At 41.3% G+C, this 19,469-nt stretch overlaps 1 protein-coding gene across 3 annotated transcripts in view; it reads right to left on the bottom strand.

Annotated features, from left to right (window-relative positions):
- LRP1 (LDL receptor related protein 1) overlaps positions 1-19,469 on the bottom strand; it is a 439,797-nt gene that overhangs the window by 67,363 nt on the left and 352,965 nt on the right. For all 3 annotated transcript variants that reach the window (XM_060763011.2, XM_060763013.2, XM_060763012.2), the window contains 12 exons: positions 17,806-17,937; positions 17,452-17,586; positions 17,209-17,338; positions 16,050-16,176; positions 15,674-15,825; positions 15,327-15,451; positions 14,214-14,585; positions 7,115-7,304; positions 5,198-5,402; positions 3,161-3,353; positions 1,938-2,063; positions 558-686 (listed from right to left, as the gene is read on the bottom strand). In XM_060763011.2, coding sequence (XP_060618994.2) covers positions 558-686; positions 1,938-2,063; positions 3,161-3,353; positions 5,198-5,402; positions 7,115-7,304; positions 14,214-14,585; positions 15,327-15,451; positions 15,674-15,825; positions 16,050-16,176; positions 17,209-17,338; positions 17,452-17,586; positions 17,806-17,937 — 2,016 coding nt within the window. The remainder of the gene's footprint in view (positions 1-557; positions 687-1,937; positions 2,064-3,160; positions 3,354-5,197; positions 5,403-7,114; positions 7,305-14,213; positions 14,586-15,326; positions 15,452-15,673; positions 15,826-16,049; positions 16,177-17,208; positions 17,339-17,451; positions 17,587-17,805; positions 17,938-19,469) is intronic.

Raw genomic sequence — 19,469 nt, 5'->3', positions numbered from 1 at the left:
CGCAAGTGGAACCTTACTGAGAGGCAAAAGAACCTTACCAGGGTCTAAACCTATGTTTCTCAAATTCTGCCCCTCCAGATGTTTTGGATTTCAACTCCTATAGTTCCTAACAGCTGGCAAACTGGCTAGAATTTCTGGGAACTAGAGGTGTTTGAAAAACACTGGTCTAAAGGAGTGGTTCCCAACTTTTGGGTTCCCAGGTGTTTTGGCCTACAACTCCCAGAAATCCTGGCCAGTTTACCAGCTGTTAGGATTTCTGAGAGTTGAAGGCCAAAACATCTGGGGACCCACAGGTTGAGAACCTTTGGGATGTCCTTCAAAGCTCCTTTTCCCTCCTCAGGTGATATTAAAGGCAGCATTCCAGCCAATCCACCTTCTGTTGTTAGCCACCACTTAAATTCTCCCCATATAGATCACATAGAAGAGTGTGTACTTTATCCCCTTGTGACAAGGAACAATTTTACCCCCACAAATGCAAGGATGATGATCAAATATCTAGGGAAATTTAAGTCGAGGGAGGAAACAAGGCAACAGATGAGCAAATGGAAGAACCTTACTGCAGTAGGATTGTTTCTCATCTGACTTGTCCTTGCAGTGGGGCACACCATCGCAGGTCTGGCTGAAGTCAATACAGTCACCATTTCCACACTCAAATTCACGGTGCACATTGCAAGTGGAGTTGGGAGCTAAGGAAAGATGAGCAGAAACACAAGTAAGCAGAAATAGCAGGCTGATTTCACATATTATGGCACCTGGGATGACACAACAATATGAAATCTTATATATATCACAGCCCAACAAAAAAAATTGTGTCTTTGTTTTTAGGTCTGTTCCTGAGGTTGTTTGGGGCGATGATTCAGAAATAAACCACATCAGCACTAGTTTCTTAGACATGGCTATCACGGTTTTATAGGTAAGCAGATGGCAACTAGCAGATGTCATATGTTCTGTATCTCAAAAACTAGAGCTGATAGAGGAAGCTGGTGCTGTTTTTGAAATCTGCAGGTCAAATACTCAGAAACAGACAAGCAGACAAGAGTTCTTTCTTCCACCCTGGACATTCCACAGATATATAAACCTCACTTGCCAACAGACCCTCAACCCTGAGGATGCCTGCCATAGATGTGGGTGAAATGTTTGGAGAGTATGCTTCTGGAACATGACCATACAGCTCAGAAAACTCACAGCAACCCATACACAGAAACATTTGGGGCACTAACATGTGTCTTGGACAATTATGAAGACTTTATGTTTTCCTCAAAAAGGCTGCATTACTGAGTTCATTTTCTTTCTTTTGACTGCAAAATCAAGCATCAATCCTGGGGTGTCTAATGGATGTTCACATAGCTTGCATTTATCCTGTGCATGTGTTGGTGAATTCATATATTTAATACAGTTCTGGTGTCTATTTTGTAATAATATGTCAACACATAATTCTATGTATATAAATACCTAGGAATATATTGCACCCTTGCTCACACACACAATACCCATAGAGACTAGGCATGAGCAACCTATGGTTCTAAAGTACTTACAAAACTAGGGGGCGCTAGTGTTTGCTTCTACAGTGTTGCTAAAGTTCTGGTGGTGAAAATTTCAGAACGCTAACAAAACTTTCAAAATTTCATTATAAATGGCACTTCCTAATTGGTTTTGTCATAAAAATTGCCAATAATGAAATAATAATGAAATTTTGAAAGTTTTGTTAGAGTTCTGAAATTTTCACCACCAGAACTTTAGCAACACTGTAGAAGCAAAGCACCAGCCCACCTAATTTTGTAAGTATTTTAGAACCATTTAGAACCATGGATTGCCCATGCATAATAGACACAATCCTTGTCCCACTGTTAGAATGGGTACATTTCGCGGGAACAAACACCCCGGCTCATATGCTTGTATCCCAGTCCTGTGCATCACGCATCCTTGTCGGTTCTCACCTCTGCAGGTAAAATCATCCTGAAGTATCCGTTCACCACGGCAAGAACAGCTGATTTCACCGTCAGAAGAAAGTAGGCACAGATCCTGGCAACCACCATTGTTTACTCTACAGAGAGACTGCTCGCCTTTGTGAAAGAGGAGAGAGAGGAATCAGAAGATAGAGAGTCATAAACATGAGGATATGGGGTGGGGGCACAAACATTGTTTAAAAAAATCCCACAACAACAAGATTAACCTGTGAGATTTACAGCTGCAATGCAAGATGCTGACAGAACTGCTAACATTTTAAAAAAAGGATTAAACTTATGGGAAAAGTAGATTTAACAATGACTGTTATTTGTAACGATGAATGGAACCCTCTCCTTCAGTGGCAACATGTGCCTATATTTCAATTTCTGGAACAGGGGGAAACTGTAGCAGAAGGATGGCACCATTCATACCTTACATGTATAAATTATTGGAATGAGGCTTTTTAGTCATAAGTTCATGGAAAGAGAATACATGGCCCTCCAAGTGGTGCTGTTATGGAAACTCCCCTTCATTCAAATAATTATTAGAGCTCCTGTGCAAGAACATCTGGCGGACCACATGCTCCTTAGCCCTATGCAGTATGATCATTTGGCCTAACTCACACTGTGTACAGTCTTCGCCCCAATGCACAGTGATCCAGAAAAAACCTCACAACCTCTGAGGATGCTTGCCACAGATGCAGGAGAAACGTCAGGAGAGAATGCTTCTAGAACATGGCCAAACAACCCGAAAATCCTACAACAACCAGTGATTCCGGCCATGAAAGACTTCAACGATCCAGAAAAAGACTGTCATGTTTCTCAGAATTTCTCCCTTCTGAGCATGAAACAGCCAGATAGGAATAGGCCATCGAAATGCATAACATATATTCCAAAAAAGTATAGGAATATGCCGAATATGCCTAAATAGAATAATCTCTCACAAGGGCTTCTGTGCTGACAAGGGACATGGGAAGATGATAGATCAAGCTGAGCATGGCAGTAATGTAGTTCAATAACTTCCTTTGAGGGTGAGTGGGAAAAGATGGGACATTTTCTCAATGGCCAACTTTTGAAACTCTACATCTATAACATGACTGGAAGGGTAAGCAAAGATTTTGCTAGAGCAGTCAATCATACTGTATCTTTGTGGGTGGGACAGACAAACACACACACACACACACACACACACACACACACGAGTATCTCCTTACAGCTGTTGGTGTCATTGGCCACAGCGATAATGCCCATAGGTTGCTGGGGGATGTCGATACGCAAATGCTTCATGCCAGAGCCGACATACTTGTTGGCCCGCTGCACAGCACGACGCACCCAATCTGTCCAGAAGATGTAGTCTCCATAGACAGCCAAGCCAAAGGGATGCACTGGCTCTGCCTGCAGGACCATCTGTTGGGAATTTGTCACAATGTTAGCAGGGAGAATTGACCAGGCTATGGTTACAACTGGTGACCAAAACCACAAAACCAGAGCTCAAAAACATGACTTTTGGGTTACAGTCCCATAACAGTGTTGATTGTGGAATAGCAATTCAAAGTTCAGAGGTGAAATCCTAGAAATGATTTCATGTGGACCTCTCAATGCCATGCTGACTAACCTATTAAACATTAAATTCACAACCATGTTATCTCAAAAATAGGGGTAGCCAGATTCTTTGGCATAATTGTTGTACTATGGCCCCTTGTAGACTATTTAGTCTGCTTTACCTTGCTTCCTAATTATTCTGAGACCTCTTTTAAACTGCCATATAATCCATATTATTAAAGCAGATAATCCACATTATCTGCTTTGAGCTGGATTATTTGAGTTTACAATGCATATAATTCACTTCAAGATATTCTGCAGTTTATATGGCAGTGCATAAGGGGCTTGAAGGGGTGAGGAGCTGCTCTATATTGTGAGGATGGAAACCCATGCCCGTCCAAGTGATGTTAGATTTCAACTCCCATCAATGCCAGCAAGAAGTGGCCAAGGGGTGTAGTCCCTCAACATCAGGAAGTCCATAGGCTTGGCAGCCTTGCCATACTTTTGGGTGGATATTTGTGTCAAAGTCAAAAGAATGCTCCAGCCATGACATTTCTGTTCAAGCACACAGAACTCTTTCTGTTCTTTCTCATTTGACCCTGTTGCAAGACGGATCAGTTTTGCCCAGTATTCCTCCCCCTTTCACAGGTATATGTAAACATATATTTATGCAAATTTATATACGGCAAAAAAGGCCATATATAAATGGGTTAAACTGCTGAGCTGGTGAACTTGCTGATCCAAAGGTTGATGGTTTGAATCCGGGGAGCAGGGTGAGCTCCTGCTGTTAGGCCCAGCTTCTGCCAACCTAGCATTTTGAAAACTTGCAAATGTGAGTAGATCAACAAATACAACCTTGTAGGGTAGGTTAACGGTGCTCCATGCAGCCATGCTGGCCTCATGACCTTGGAGGAGTTTACGGACAACGCCGGCTCTTTGGCTTAGAAATGGGGATGAGCACCCTCCCCCCCCCCCCCCCCCCCCAGTCAGACGTCAAGGGGAAATCTTTATCTTTTTATATAGAGCAAAATACAACATGACACTTTCTTCCTTGTAATGTCTCTTCTCTTTGCCTACAAGACTCTCCCTCAAATTTGTTTAGTAGGATCCATTGAACTTTCAACTGCAGATTTTGGCAGTACACAGTGAACTGAATTGTCCTACTTCGTGTATCCCATTAGGAGGAACATATAGTGTTTTTTCAACAAATATAAATTAAAATGAATCACTAAATCCATAATCATTTGCTAAATGCAACCTGAAAACAGATACAACTCTTTGATATCAAACTCAGAATACACACTCTGGAAAACCAACATACTTTTAACTTCCAGTAAACATTTGCCTTCTTTTAAACTACATTCAACCATTTGGGGAAAAAAATGTTAGTTTTTAATCAAAATTACTGTGTGTAGGTTTGGAAGGAGTGTGTGTCAGAATATGTTCTGTTCTCCTGGCATTTCCCACATCTTCAGAAATGGCCTCCTCATCATCATAATCAAACAACAAAGCCTGTCTAACTCTGAGGGATTTATAGCATCAAACTTTGGTTTCAAGAAGTTTGACATAACCTACAGCATCCCTGACAACTGGCTGTGAATGTTGAGAAGTGTAATTGAAATCATTTGGGAATTTAAGTTTGAGAGACACTGCTTTGTAGCGTCTCCTCCTGCTCAATTGTGCCCTAATGATAGAATAGTGGGACGTACATGTCGTTTGGTGCCATCGTATTCACACCGCTCGATTTTGTCCAGTGTAGCATCAGAGAAGTAGATTTTCTCCGCCTTGTGGTCAATAGCCAGACCGTTAGGAGTGCGAATGTCTTTGTCGATGATGGTGATCATATTGAAGCCCGACAGCGTAGCTCGCATAATGCTAGGGTGCTGTTCATTCCAGTTGGTCCAAAACATCAAGCTGAAGAGGAAAAGAGAAAGGGTTTATTGGGGGAAAGTGCATATGCTTTGAATAAACTTTGGTTTCCAGATCTCCTTGGCTCTTTCAACCACTTTTATCCATCATGGCTCTGAAGTTTTACAAGAAACTTTATCCATAGCAATTAGTCGACACATGTCCATGTGTCCCTCTGTGCTTTGTACTACAGGATTCCCAGTCTGCCTAAGGTTCCAGATATCCCCACTCAAGTTTAAAAAGATAAAAGTTTAAAACAGATACAGAGAGCGTAACAGAGCTCTCTCTCTCTCTCTGAATCTACAAGCTCTGATTAGTGCACAAGCTGCATCTTGCCAGGAGAACAGGAACCTGGCTGCTATTATACCTAATTTCCAGATTGATTTACTGTACTGAGATTTAATCAGAGCTGACTTCAAAGCACATTCAGAATCTACTGAACGTAGCAACTAACCACAGCTTATTAGAACTCATTTAAAACACTAAATTGTGGTTAGTTAAAAAAAATAGAACTGACAATATTCAGTCTCCCCACATCTATAACAACAACAACAACAACCTGCATCTATGGCAAGCATCCTCAGAGGACCTCACTACCTCTGAGGATGCTTGCCATAGATGCAGGCGAAACGTCAGGAGAAATACCTCTAGAGCATGGCCATATAGCCCGAAAAAACCTACAACAACCCAACAACAACAACAACAACTTTATTTATATCCTGCCACCATCTCCCAAAAGGGACTCAGGGAGGCTTACAGAGCAGTTAAACCCTTGTGCTGGCAGGATTGCTGACTGACAGATCAGCGGTTCTAATCCGGGGAAAGCAGTTCCCTTTGTCAGCTCCAGCTCCCCATGTGGGGACATGAGAGAAGCCTCCCACAAGGATGGTAAAACATCAAACATCCGGGTGTTCCCTGGGCAGTGTCCTTGCAGATGGCCAATTCTCTCACACCAGAAGTGACTTGCAGTTTCTCAAGTCACTACTGACACAATAATAATAGTAATAATAACAACAGCCCCAAATGACATAAAGCAACACATGCAAAAATTAACTAAAAACTAATAAAATATTCAATATAAGCTGGAGAAAGAATCAAGAGGAAAAAATGTCAAATCTTATTAAACTGTAATTTACCATTACAGATGTCAGGTTTTGTCACACATATTAAGATCCTCAGACAAGCTCTTACTTAGTCCATGGAAATGTGTACACATTGGAGAGTTCTTGTCCTCAAACATTTTCTTCAGAATTGACTTCCCAAATAAATGCCCCTGGCAGAGTCATTTGGAATAAATCAAGTCCTTCCTTTCCAGGATAGCACGAAGTTGGTTGTCCCAATTAATATTCTGAGGCAGTGGTTGACAACCTGTGGGTCCACAGATGTTTTGGCTTTCAACTCTCAGAAATCTTAACAGCTGGTAAACTGGCTGGGATTTCTGGGAGTTGTAGGCCAAAACACCTGGAGACCCACAGGTTGAGAAGCACTACTCTAGAGTTTTGATTTCCTATTTTCATTAATGTGGATGTAGGTTATTAAATGATTAAATATTGTTATAAGCGTATTATTGATGTTTAAATATCGCAAGCTGCTGTGAAAGCCCTTGAAGGCTCAGTGCTTGCCGGCTATAACACATTAAAAAACATCTGGATCAATTAATGGATAAATATGATTACAACATTTTGCTGTCAAGCTGTCCAGGGCAGATTGGAACCTACTTCTGGCACTCATCCAGCACAAAAGCTCGAGGATGGTCGTCCCCAGACATGGTGATGACGGTCTCTCTGTCAAAAGCCCCCTTGCGGGTCTGGTTCACAGTGTGCCGGGTAATGGTGGACGTTGTGTAGCTTGTCCAGTACAGAGCATCCCAGCCTCGGTGGTAGGCCAGACCTTCAACGGAACCTACATCTGTTGAAAGCAGAAGACAGTGCAAACATCAGCAAAACAGTGATTTCCTCACACATTCTATTTCCCTGTAACCCTTCAGGAATCAAATGTCAACACTATGCCTACCTCCTACCCCAATCTGTCAAGTAATTGATCTCAGCTTTGCTTGGCTTGTTAATTGTCAATTGCATGCAGATTAAATTAATTTGGTTCTTGGGTTTGGATTTGGATGCATGGCAATCAAAGGACAGAGGTGCACTTCCTTAGCAAAGCAGAGACAGAAACCCAAGAGGAGAGCTCTCTTTGGCCCTAGCTACCTGAGACCTTCTGGAAAAATAAAATAAGAAGAGATATTCACCTTCAATAATATTTGGCTCACATCTTTTTCTATTTTTCTTAAAGTCCCCTTTTTGTCTTTTTTCTTTTTTTATCCCATTATATTTCTCCTTTGTATGTCCTATCTACTGTTTTCTCTGGGTTAATTTCTACAATCACCAGAATCAAATGACGACTTTTTTCCTGGGCTATGCCGCTTCAGGCTTTGATCTTTGGAGTTATCCCATCTGCAAATAGTTTGCGAAATCTCAAAGGTATGCGAGGAAGAAAGCTGAGCCAAACATTTGTTTATGACATGCTTATTTTCTACTCAGAAGGTCAATGTATTATGCAAGAGATCAATTCCAGGATCTCCCCCTATGAACCGCTGTGGGCTCTTAAGATCTGCCGGGGAGGCCCTCCTCTCAGTCCCACCTCCGTCTCAAGCACAGTTGGTGGGGAAAAGGAAGAGGGTGTTCTTGGTGGTGGCCTCTCAGTTCTGGAACACCCTCCCCAGGAAACTTAGGCAAGCCCCCACACTACAGCACTTTCGGAGGGAGTTAAAAACTTGGTTTTTTCAGCAGGTCTTTGATAATGTTTAGACAGTTGCCAGAACTGACTGTCAATTACTTAGCATTTTATATTTACACTCTACAGCAGTGGTTCTCAACCGGGGGTCCCTAGATGTTTTTGGCCTACAACTCCCAGAAATCCCAGCCAGTTTACCAGCTGTCAGGATTTCTAGGAGTTGAAGGCCAAAAACATCTGGGGACCGCAGGTTGAGAACCACTGCTCTACAGGCATACAGATGGGCTGCTACGTTGATTTATAGATCTTTTAATCAATAGTTATAGCCAGATTTTACTGATTCTATTTAACAGAGGTTGTTTTTACTTAATTTATATATCTAATTTATGTAATGTGTTATTGATTTTATATGTTGATGTATTTTATTTTATGTATTGTATGGTACCTTTGTGTCCTATTGTGTAAGCTGATCCTATGGGAGATGGTGGCAGGGTATAAATAGAGTATTATCATCATCATCATCATCGGTGTAATCTCTAATCCTATTTTTCTTCCCTACCGTAGATTTGCTCTGGAGGACCTAGAAAATGCCTAGAAAAGTGTTCTGCTCCAACTTGATTCTTTGGCCAACTTCTGACAGAACTTCTGAAGCAAGAACATTTCTTCAGGCATTTTGTAGGTTCTCTGAAGCAATTCCATGGTATTCAAATGAAACCATGGGCAATGAATTCGTACAATAATCAGCCCTAATGTCCTAGACATGAATGGGGTATAAGATTAAGCAATATCAGTACAATGTCCCATCTGTCCTTTCAGGTTCCCATCAGATAATTTCCTCAAATGTAGACACTTGCCTTTAATTTACCAGATCCTTACATATGCTGTACAGTTTACTACAGCCTCAATTCTACCATTCTTTCCCAATTATTGTCATTTGTATCCCCATAAGCCCTTGGACCACATATGGGCAAACTTTGGCCCTCTAGGTGTTTTGGACTTCCACAATTCCTAATAGCTTACCGGCTGTTAAGAATTGTAGGAGTTGAAGTCCCCTGGAGGGCCAAAGTTTGCCCATGCCTGCCTTAGACAAATGGTTTACTGGCTGCTTATTCTGTGCAAAGCTAGAATTTCTGATAATCAGGAACAAAAATGAACTGGAAGTTTTATTATAAATATAAATAAATAAATAAATAAATAAACTTTATTTATACCCCGCCACCATCTCCCCCAATGGGGACTTGGGGCGGCTTACATGAGACCAAGCCCAAACAACAAATTAAAATAAAATAAAATACAAGTTACAATAAAATAAACAATTATAGGCTCAGAGCTGATCTTTCAATTATAGGCATTATAGGCTCAGAGCTGATCTTCCTTGTGAACACAAGGATCAAAACAGAACAATTGCTCTGTGAGTGATTCTGGCTCTTATGCATAAGGCTTGAGAAAACAGAGAAAGTACCAGAATTGTCATTTCCAGTAGCATGGTTTCCAGAGATGGAAACAAAATGTTATGTGAAAAGCTAAGGAGCTGTTTTTCCTCTCCCTATTAGTCAACAGCCACGGCACTGATCCATGTGCAGAAAGATGTACAAGTTTAAAATTACAACCCAACAAGGGAAGCATGTATTACAGAGTTAAGTGTATTTCAGGATGCTGAACACCTGATTGGCCATCAATCTTGTCCCTCGAACTTCTGTATCCAATGGGATGCCTTCTTTATTTTATGTTTTAAAGTGACAAATAGAACATTCCTTCCATCTTACACCTTGTCAAAAAAATTGAAAATAAGAAGCACTTAAAATGATGTTCTACGGATGTGGGAAAGAAAAAGAGAAATGAAGTGGTGATGGCACCAGTTCAATGAAGTGTTTTCATTTACTGCTAGTTTTTTCTGGTAGAAAGCAGGTTAGTTTGGAAATGTGCGGGACTAGATTTTTAGAGTTTGCCCCAGAAGAGTATATTTATAAGCAGCAGTGGCCAACTCCAGATGTTGAACTCAACCTCTCCGCTTACTGTCACCATTGGTCAAGCTGGTTATGGATGAGAAGGACTGCAATCCTGCAAATAACATAAGGTTTACAGCAGGGCTTGAAATAAGGTAGTCCTATAGATGTTTTTAGACTTCAAACATTGTTATTCTTCAAAACTGGGTTTGCCAGGGGCAGCAGATAAATCATAAAAATATGGTAATCCAACAAAATCTGAATGGCTGAATGCTGATGACACTGGTTTATAGACTGAGTGGAGCAGTCATGCTGATCTAAAATGTTATAGATGTCATTTTGGCAGAAGTTTATATCAATATGCCCATTTTCAACTATCCACAGTTGGACAATATACATTGTTTTGCGGTTTGGCCAGTCTCAGAAGCAAATGTCTGACTAGCACAGCCAATATTTGCATTTCTGACAAATGGCCCAATAAACAAGCTGAACAGAACGGTATCGATTCAGACATGGATGCTTTCAACACAAGGAAATTATCTGCTGGGTGTGTGGGGAAAATCCTTCCATTTAACATTTGTAATTAAAGATCACCCTGGGTTCTTCTGCTGTCTGTAGACAACAGTTTTAATTGAATTCTCCACAATACATCAAAGCAAGGCAGTACCATATGCAATCATGCATATATTGATCCCATGTAGAAGTCGAGGCCAGTTTTTTGGGGCCAAACCACTGTTGTAACATAATGAGTAAGATGTAGGAGTAGGAGAATAATCTCCTTGGATCAAGTGGAAGCCCACAGATGTGAATGGCTGTCATGAGTTTTTCATTTTATCCAAATTGTTTCCCCATCCAAAGCTATGGCAAAAAGAATCACAGTCAATTCAAGCCATGCCAATACCCAACAGCAAAAACTGAAAGGGTACAATTTCCAGATTTCTACAAGCAGTATTAACTAAGGTTAACCCCGTTGCAGCTAATTCCCAAACTACGTCAGGAACAGAAAATCCTATCAGTGCTCTTAACCTCCAGAAGAAGGCAAGGGAACTCTGTCTACCACTGTCTGGTCACTTAAGAGAATCATATAATCATTGAGTTGGAAGGGACCTTGTGGGTCATCCAGTCCAATCCCCTGCCAAGAAGCAGGAAAATCAAATTCAAAGCACCCTTGACAGATGGCCATCCAGCCTCTGCTTAAAAGCCTCCAAAGAAGGAGCCTCCACCACACTCCGGAGTAAAGAGCACAACACAATAAACTGAAGCCACTTGGTAATTATCCATCAGGACTTGCCTTCATTTGTACGACTCTGTCTCTCCACCCAAGTTCATAAACAGAAGGAAACTAATTTGTTCCTCTCCAAAAGGAACACTCTGCCCTGCTGGTAGAATGCTCCAAGTCAGCGCTTCAAGAGTGATTGAGGCATATGAGGCATGTGCCCAACCTCCATTCCCGCTGCTCCAGAATGGGTGGGGATAGGAAGTATGGCTCCGCTGTATGCATTAGCAATGCAAACAGGAACATAAGAAGCAATGCCCCCCCCCAAGCACAGAACAGTTTAAAATTTCATTAAACTCACTGCTGTAATTCTCATTTACATACACAAGTCCAAAGGCAAGGAGGAAAGTGGGAGGGAGAGAACACTAGAACAGACTGAGTAGTGACTTTCATACACAGCTCTATAGAGGGACAGGTTGAATGTTCGTTCAAGAAGTGTCCAATTTTCTAATGGATGAGTGTGAAAAAAGTGTGGGGACAAGATTTTGGGTCCTCCAATGAGATTTTAGGCCTTATCTGTGCTTGAAGACTTTATCCTCCGCTTCTGTCAGTTTTCTCCCTGTCATTCACACTTTCTTTTTCAGTGGCACAGCAACTTTGCATGCATGTCCTGCTTATTATTGCTCTTATCCTTACTGCTGCCATATGACCTATGCATATTTATTCACTAGCCTATCCTTTAAATTATTGTTCCACCAGTCTGCCCACCTGAGACGATAAATTGAATTTGTTATTGGTTGTTGGTTTTGATGCCTCTTTTATATATTGTTATAATGTTGGTGTTTTATTTTGTTTTCATAGAATCATAGTTTTATACATTGTTTTATACTGTTGTTATGCATTTTAATGTGTTACATTTTAAACTGTGTTGATCTGTCCTGGCCCCATGAGATCCGCCCTGTGTCCCTTCGGGGAGATGGAGGGAGGGTATAAAAATAAAGTTGTTATTATTATTGGACCTCCAATGAACTTGATTCATTGAGTGGACAAAAGATAGTTCCTCTCCTCCTGGGTTTCTGCCTTAGCTTTGCTGAGAAAGTGCACCTTTTTCTTTTGTTTGTCATGCATTCGGATCCAAGCAGAATAGGACTTTCCTGGCCCAGCATTATCTAGCCCCCTCTCCTCCAACTTCCAACAACAGGGACTGAGTCAGAGCAGAACAGACATAATGATTCATGACACAATGATTCAAGACACTATTTTGGCTCCTTCCACACAACTGTAAAAAATCCACATTGAACTAGATTATATGGCATGTCCAGTGTGGAACACATCTCACTACGCTAAAACAGTAGATGTGGCTCTTAATGAGACACGCCTCATTATCACGGGGTGTCTGTGCCCTACACTATTGGAGAAATTACACTGTTTAGCCGATATTGCACCACCTGACATCTGCCGGGAAGTAGCAGCCAATAGTGAAAGGACCAAGGCAGTGACATCTCCAGCTCATCCCCTGTTTGGGTATCAGCCAGCATGTCAATGACTTAAATAAAGAAATAGTTTTCTAAGATCTACAGAGACACTCGCTGGAACACCTCAGCAAGCGAGAGTCCAAAAGTGGCAGGCTAAAACCCAGAACCTCAATCAATGGCTGATACCAAATAAGAGACTCCTCCCTGGGCACACAGAAAACTGGGCGACTTGGAAGGCGCCGTACAAACTGTGCTCTGGCACCACGAGATGCAGAGCCAACCTTAGGAAATGGGGCTACAAAGTGGAATCCACGACATGTGAATTTGGAGAAGAGCAAACCACAGACCATCTACTGCAATGCAACCTGAGCCCTGCACAATGGAGGGCCTTCTTATACTAACACCAGAGGCACTCAAAATGGCAAGCTACTGGTCAAAGGACAGTCAATCAACTACCAAGCTTGCAAACTTCGTGTTTTGTTTGTTTGTTTGTTAAAAATGCAATACAATTGTTTGGTTTGCTCCTGACACAATCAATCAATCAATCAATCAATCAATAAATATGGCAGTGTGGAATCAAATAACCCAGTTCAGAGCAGATATTGTGGATTATCTACCTTGATATTCTTAGTTATATGACTGTGTGGAAGGGCCCTTTGGGAACATGTAAGAAAGCATTGATCTCATACCTACTGCAATAGCTTAATGATACGTTTTCTTCTCTTAGTGAGATTTGAACATAGGGAAGAGTGTGATCCACTTCCCAAGTCCACATAAGAATGGAAAAAGGCTCAGCAAGGGAAATCCTACTTTAGGTTGGAATTAATAATCCAGGTTGAAAGATATACAGTAAATATACATGCAATCAAATTGTTCAACTGCATCATTAAAAGAGTTATCCACTCAGGCTCCTTCTACACTGCCGTATAAAATCCAGATGCTAAAATTTGGGTGCTAAAATCCACATGCATGTGTGTTTCAGAAGACACTAAGGCATTTTTATCAAGCCAAAGGTACAAAAACAGTGAAACATATTCCTATATTTTGCCTAGTGAATTTCCTGTTTCTTCACTAGGGCTATGAAGTCATTTCAGGGGAATAGGAAAACTGCTAGAACTACCAGAATATCCCAGCAAACAAAGCTGTTGAGTAAAGAAGTCTGGTAGTTGCAATCCAGACAAGTAATTTATCCAAGCTATGGCCCCTTCCACTGTTGTCATAAGATTTTAAGCCTTGGAGAGTCTCTCCCCTGCATAATGAACAGTCTCCCTGGGTAGTCAAACTGATTCAATCCTAAAGGGAGCTATAACACCTAAATGAAGTATCCTGTGGATAGAATCTGGATGAAAACTACACCCAAAAGAACCCATGAAATCAGATGGCTCATCTTTACACCTAGTAGGAAGTTTAAGAACAAAGATTCAAGCAGAGGGGACATCCAAGTACTCACTCTCAACTATGGTTCTGCGTCCGCTCCCATCATCATTGATTTGCTGGATGTTGCCAAAGTGAATATCACTGTAGAAGATGCGGTTGCTGCCTTTGCTGCCGTGGCGGTAGTCAAAAGCCAAGGCAATAACATTTTTCATGTGCTCACTATCTTCAAAAGGCTTAATGGGTGCATTCAGATTGTTCTCATCTGACAAGTGGATACTCTTGAGAATGGTGCGTTCTGAATAGAGCAGGTACCCATCATAGTCACGGCAACTCACGCTATCTTCGGAGAGCATGCCATGCGCACATGCGCATGTGCGCTGGCCTCCTCCTCGGTATAGGCATAACTGCTCACATCCACCATTGTTCTGAGCACAAACATTGGTACCTGGAGAAGGGATTCAGGAGGGAGACTATTATTATTATTATTATCATCATCATCATTATCATTCTGACACAAAAACACAGTATGACACAGCAAACAAGATTTATATGCTGGTTTATTATTATTATTAATTATTATTAATAATAATACATTGATACACTACAAAATTAGTACACAGCAAAGAAGATCACTTTGCTGGCTTTTGTATTTGATCACATGTCGGACACTTGCCAAGTGTCTAGGACCATGTGACGTATCGGCGAATAATGTGTGCAGATCCGAGTAGAGTGGCCTTTTGCAGCTGACAGATGGTAATTTTGTCAGCAATGATTGTGTTTAAGTGCAGACCAAGGTCTTTAAGCACTGCACCCAATGTGCCGATCACCACTGGGATCACCATTACTGGCTTGTGCTAGAGTCTTTGCAGTTGTATCATCATCATTATTATTATTATTATTATTATTATTATTATTATCATCATCATCATTAACATTATTATTAACACCCTGCTTTTCTCTCTAAAAAGAGACTCAAAATGGCTTACAGTAATGCCAATACAATTAAAAATAAATTGTTATTTTTAATTGTATTAAAAATTAATTAAAAATAAACCCTTAAAACCAATTAAAAACCCATACAAACTAAAGCCACCACACCCCCTAACACCCTATTAGCTTTATCTTAATTTACCGCCTGTTTCTATGACCGTAAGTGAAGTGGGCAGCTAGTGCATGTGTCACTTACCCTTTTGCCTGGCTCTGTTGAAAACCTTGATGTCCTTCAACTGCACCCCAATTCCGGTGCGCAGAGGCACAATTTCTGAAGCATTTTCCTTGTTGCCTCTCTTAATGGATCCATTTGCATGAGTCCTAAAAAAAGAGGCACAGTTATCTGTATAAGTGTGTCATATACCATAAAGCATGTGTCATATACCACAGGACTCAACTGAGGACACAAAATACCCAAACAGGATGAGCATAACTTGGTCATACAAAAACCCAAAGAATCAAAACAGCTACTGCAAAGCTTGATCTTAGCATTTTTTCTACTATAGCAGCTTTTGCTCTTAATTAGAAACATGAGATACAGACCTATCACTCCAGTAGATGTAATCCTCAAAAACTGAAACGGAGAACATGTCCATGTTGTTATTGTTCAGGACCACCTCCCTCTTGTCACCAGTCTCCAGGTCTATGCGCTCTATCTTATCTGTCCGGGCATCACACCAGTAAAGCTTCCCCTCCTAAAGCAAGAGAGAATACATACAGATAATACAGATAATGTGCCAGCTGTATGAATTATATAATATACTCAAGATTCACAGAGTAAACTGAAACTGACGTTGCAGAAGGATGAAAGAACATCTGATCTGAAGTCAGAGTGCTGGTGAGAACATTTAACACCCTAAATGGCGTGGGACTTTCCCAGCCCTTGCTATTTCTCTCACCTCCTGCCTCTGAAACATACCTCATAGTCAACCGAGATGCCATTGGGCCAACTGATGCTAACATTGACAAGGACCACACGTTCAGTCCCATCCAGCCGAGAACGTTCAATACGAGGGTACTGGCCCCATTCTGTCCAGAAAAGATACCTAAAGGAAACAAGAAGGGGCATCTAATTTAATTAAACCATCCAATCTGGACTGGGGAATGGACTTCTACAGAGATGTCTCCATTGATGTCATCTGGCCATTCAAACTGGGCTGCAATTAACCCAGTCTCTCAGACCAATCCAATTCCCTACACTTACATATTTTAGAAGATCACACTCTAAGGCTATAGACCAGAAAAATGTGGGACTATATCTAATTGATAGTCACAAGCCATACTAGCAATAGGATTTATCTAAGCATTGATGTATCACTCAACAATTGATTTGGTGAATTTACTCTTTACTGAAAGTTACAACTGGATTTAGGCCACTGTCTACAGCAGGAATCTAACAAACACGTGGTCAGTGATTACACCCTCCTTGGGATCCTGGAACAGACCAAGTGGACCCGAACATGCCTGCAATATCTGAAAGCAATAATCTAGACGAGTGATTCCCAACCTTTTTTCGACCAGGGACCACTTTGACCAGGGACCACTCTCCAACATGTTGTAAATAAACTTTAGTACCAAAAGGGTTACAAATCAATTTTTGGTCAATTTTTTATTTTGTTCGGTTATTTGGGGTGCTGATTCAGAAAATTGCATTGGATAGACCACATCAGCTCTAGTTTCTGATACAAAACATATGACATCCAGTAGTCGGCATCTGCTCATCCACAGAAAAACATATTTAATAGTCTAGAGCTGATGTGGTAGTAGTAATCTTTCATGGGTAGTCAGCCTCTCAACATCCCTGTTGCCTCAGCACTATAAGGGGATTTTGTGAGACCAGTGGTTCTTGTTGCCACGTGGTTTCAAGGCAATGGTGTCGTAATGGTGATGCCGTGGACCATATTTTCATTCTTGTGGACCACTGGTGGTCCATGGACCACAGGTTGGGAGCCACTGCTCTAGACTTTCATTTTTCACCAGCTCCAACCCACAAGGCTTTGCTCACAGAGATAGCTTGCTCCTGTTGCAGTCATTTCTCCTGTAGTATTGAAGTCCCACCTTCCGCAGCTGATCCTTACCCTTTTTCGGGGTGCACGGTGATGGCACGTGGCTTGTCCAGTCCCTGTGAGATCACTACATGCCGGAAGGAGCCATTGAGCCTGGCCACCTCGATGACATCAAAGCCCTGATCTGTCCAATAGATGTTTCCTGAAGGGGAAGAGAAGAACAATTGTCTATTTAGCCACACATCCCTTCTCTGCAGGACACTGGCTAACTTTCCAGTTCCACCTCTGACTGGTTATAATTCCACATGGTTGTACCTGCAATCCAGTCAACAGCAATGCCTTCCACCCGGCCAATGCCATTGGTCACCACATCCTCTCTCCATGTCTGGTCCCTCTTGGCCCGACTGATGGTGCTAAGGCCCATGTCCACCCAATATATGGTATCATTAGCTGAAGGAAGAAGAGAAGGGGTGGGGGCAAAGCTCAGAATGATGCTATCTAAATTTGAAAGGGGGAGGGAGGAGCAATCTCTCTGCGACAACAAGCAGCATACATAAATCACACATATGCCCCAACCCATCCTGCCTCAGGGAGCTATTCTTCTAACTCTCTCCCTCTGAAAGGCCCAAGAGAGAGGATTATAGAAAACTCCATGTGTTTGTCACCTACCAGCGTGGAAATCAATGCCAACAGCTAAGGAAGTTCCAGAAACTGGGACTAAGGCATCAGACTTGTCATTGGGATCCAGTGGGATGCCCCGGATGCCCTCGTGCACAGAGTAGAGGAGGAAAGAGCCAACACCTGCATGGAGAGAAGACATAATCAAAGAGTGTGAGCACAGACCATGTTGAAGGGGACAAACCCTAGTGATAGAGAACAAGCATTACATTGGGAACAAGAGACAAATAGTCTTTTAGCACTTGGCCAACCACTACTCCCATCTTCATTCACCACTAGCCAAATGGTGAAAGGGATTGACGGGGACTGGAAACCTAGAATATCTGGAAATCCAAATATTTCCCAGCCCCTCTTTACACACAGATGACCTTAGTATCCATTCTCAGTATCTATATTTTCAGTAACAAAAAATCAGGAATAGAACTATGCTTGATAGGGTTGATCAACTTTCTGAAGCTCTGTTTCCTCAGGATATTGTTGGCCTGTAAATCCGACTAACCACATTCAAGATCCAGAAATGAGGGGGTGCTTTAGGAAGGTTGGTGTAATCTGTAATAGATAAGACAGGGCTAGATGGACCAATGCTTTCAGTCTGAGTAAGTGCATACTGAAGAAAGGGGAGATATTGCTATGGGCCAACAAGTGAACCCACAATTTTCATGGCTGGGTTCAAGCCCTACTTAAAAAAGCTCAGAGAGCATAGTAGCTGCATGAAGCTTTGGTGAGTCGTTACAGTTGGAAATAACAAACTTTTCCAAGCCTCTACTAGTAATTTGTTTTGTATATTATCCTGTTTGTTTACTATATTATATAGGTATATTTTGGTATGTAGCTTTCCCTTTATGTTTCTTGAGATTGTGGGAGAGGTTGCAGACTACAAGATGAGCTCTGAGACGGCTCAGATCTCAGACTCCATTTTAGAACACAGAGACTTTGGACTGTTAAGACCACTTCCAATCTATCTGTAACTGGATTGACAAGTCATGTACCTGTATGCTGAATACATGAAGGTTGTGAGTAAGCCAAATATGTTACTTTTAACAAAGTCTACTTTATTTTTGTCTCTTGAGAGCATGATATCTAAAACAAGATGTTTTATGGGAGAGTAAATGTTTTTAGGCACTGAAAAGAACACTTTTGAAGAACCTCTGTATTTTGTGCATTGGCATAATCTTTGTTCCCAACAGATCAGAGATAACCAGATTATCAGTCTAACAACTGAAAATCAAATTGCCTTGGAAAGTACATGTGGCGGCTATATACCACTGGAAGATAACACTTTTACAAAAGGTTATGATTTTCAAATGGCTGTGAATGCCATTTTTCTCCAAAAGGTTATGGAGATTTTGCTTTTCCAAAAGTCTATGATTTCATGCCTTTCCAAAAGCTATCAGGCTGACCAAACCTGGAATGTAATATATTAATAGTCTGACCAAGTGTGGGACAGTGCCAAAAGTTTGGATCGCCTAATAATGTTACTGTAATGTAAATAGCACATTTACATGTTTAAAATACTTTGCATGTATAAAGATTATTTCCATAAACATTCAAAAGCATGCCAAATGCAGCTAGAATACAAAGGATTTGACTCTTTTAAGAAGTAAGTTCTATGTTTCTTCCCCATTTACCAAAAAGTGTAACATATGCTGAAGATA

The sequence above is a fragment of the Anolis sagrei genome, chromosome 2, assembly GCF_037176765.1.
Source record: "Anolis sagrei isolate rAnoSag1 chromosome 2, rAnoSag1.mat, whole genome shotgun sequence".
Classification (NCBI taxonomy): domain Eukaryota; kingdom Metazoa; phylum Chordata; class Lepidosauria; order Squamata; family Dactyloidae; genus Anolis; species Anolis sagrei.
The sequence above is the reverse complement of the archived record's forward strand: the minus strand, read 5'-3'. Positions and strand labels throughout refer to the sequence as shown.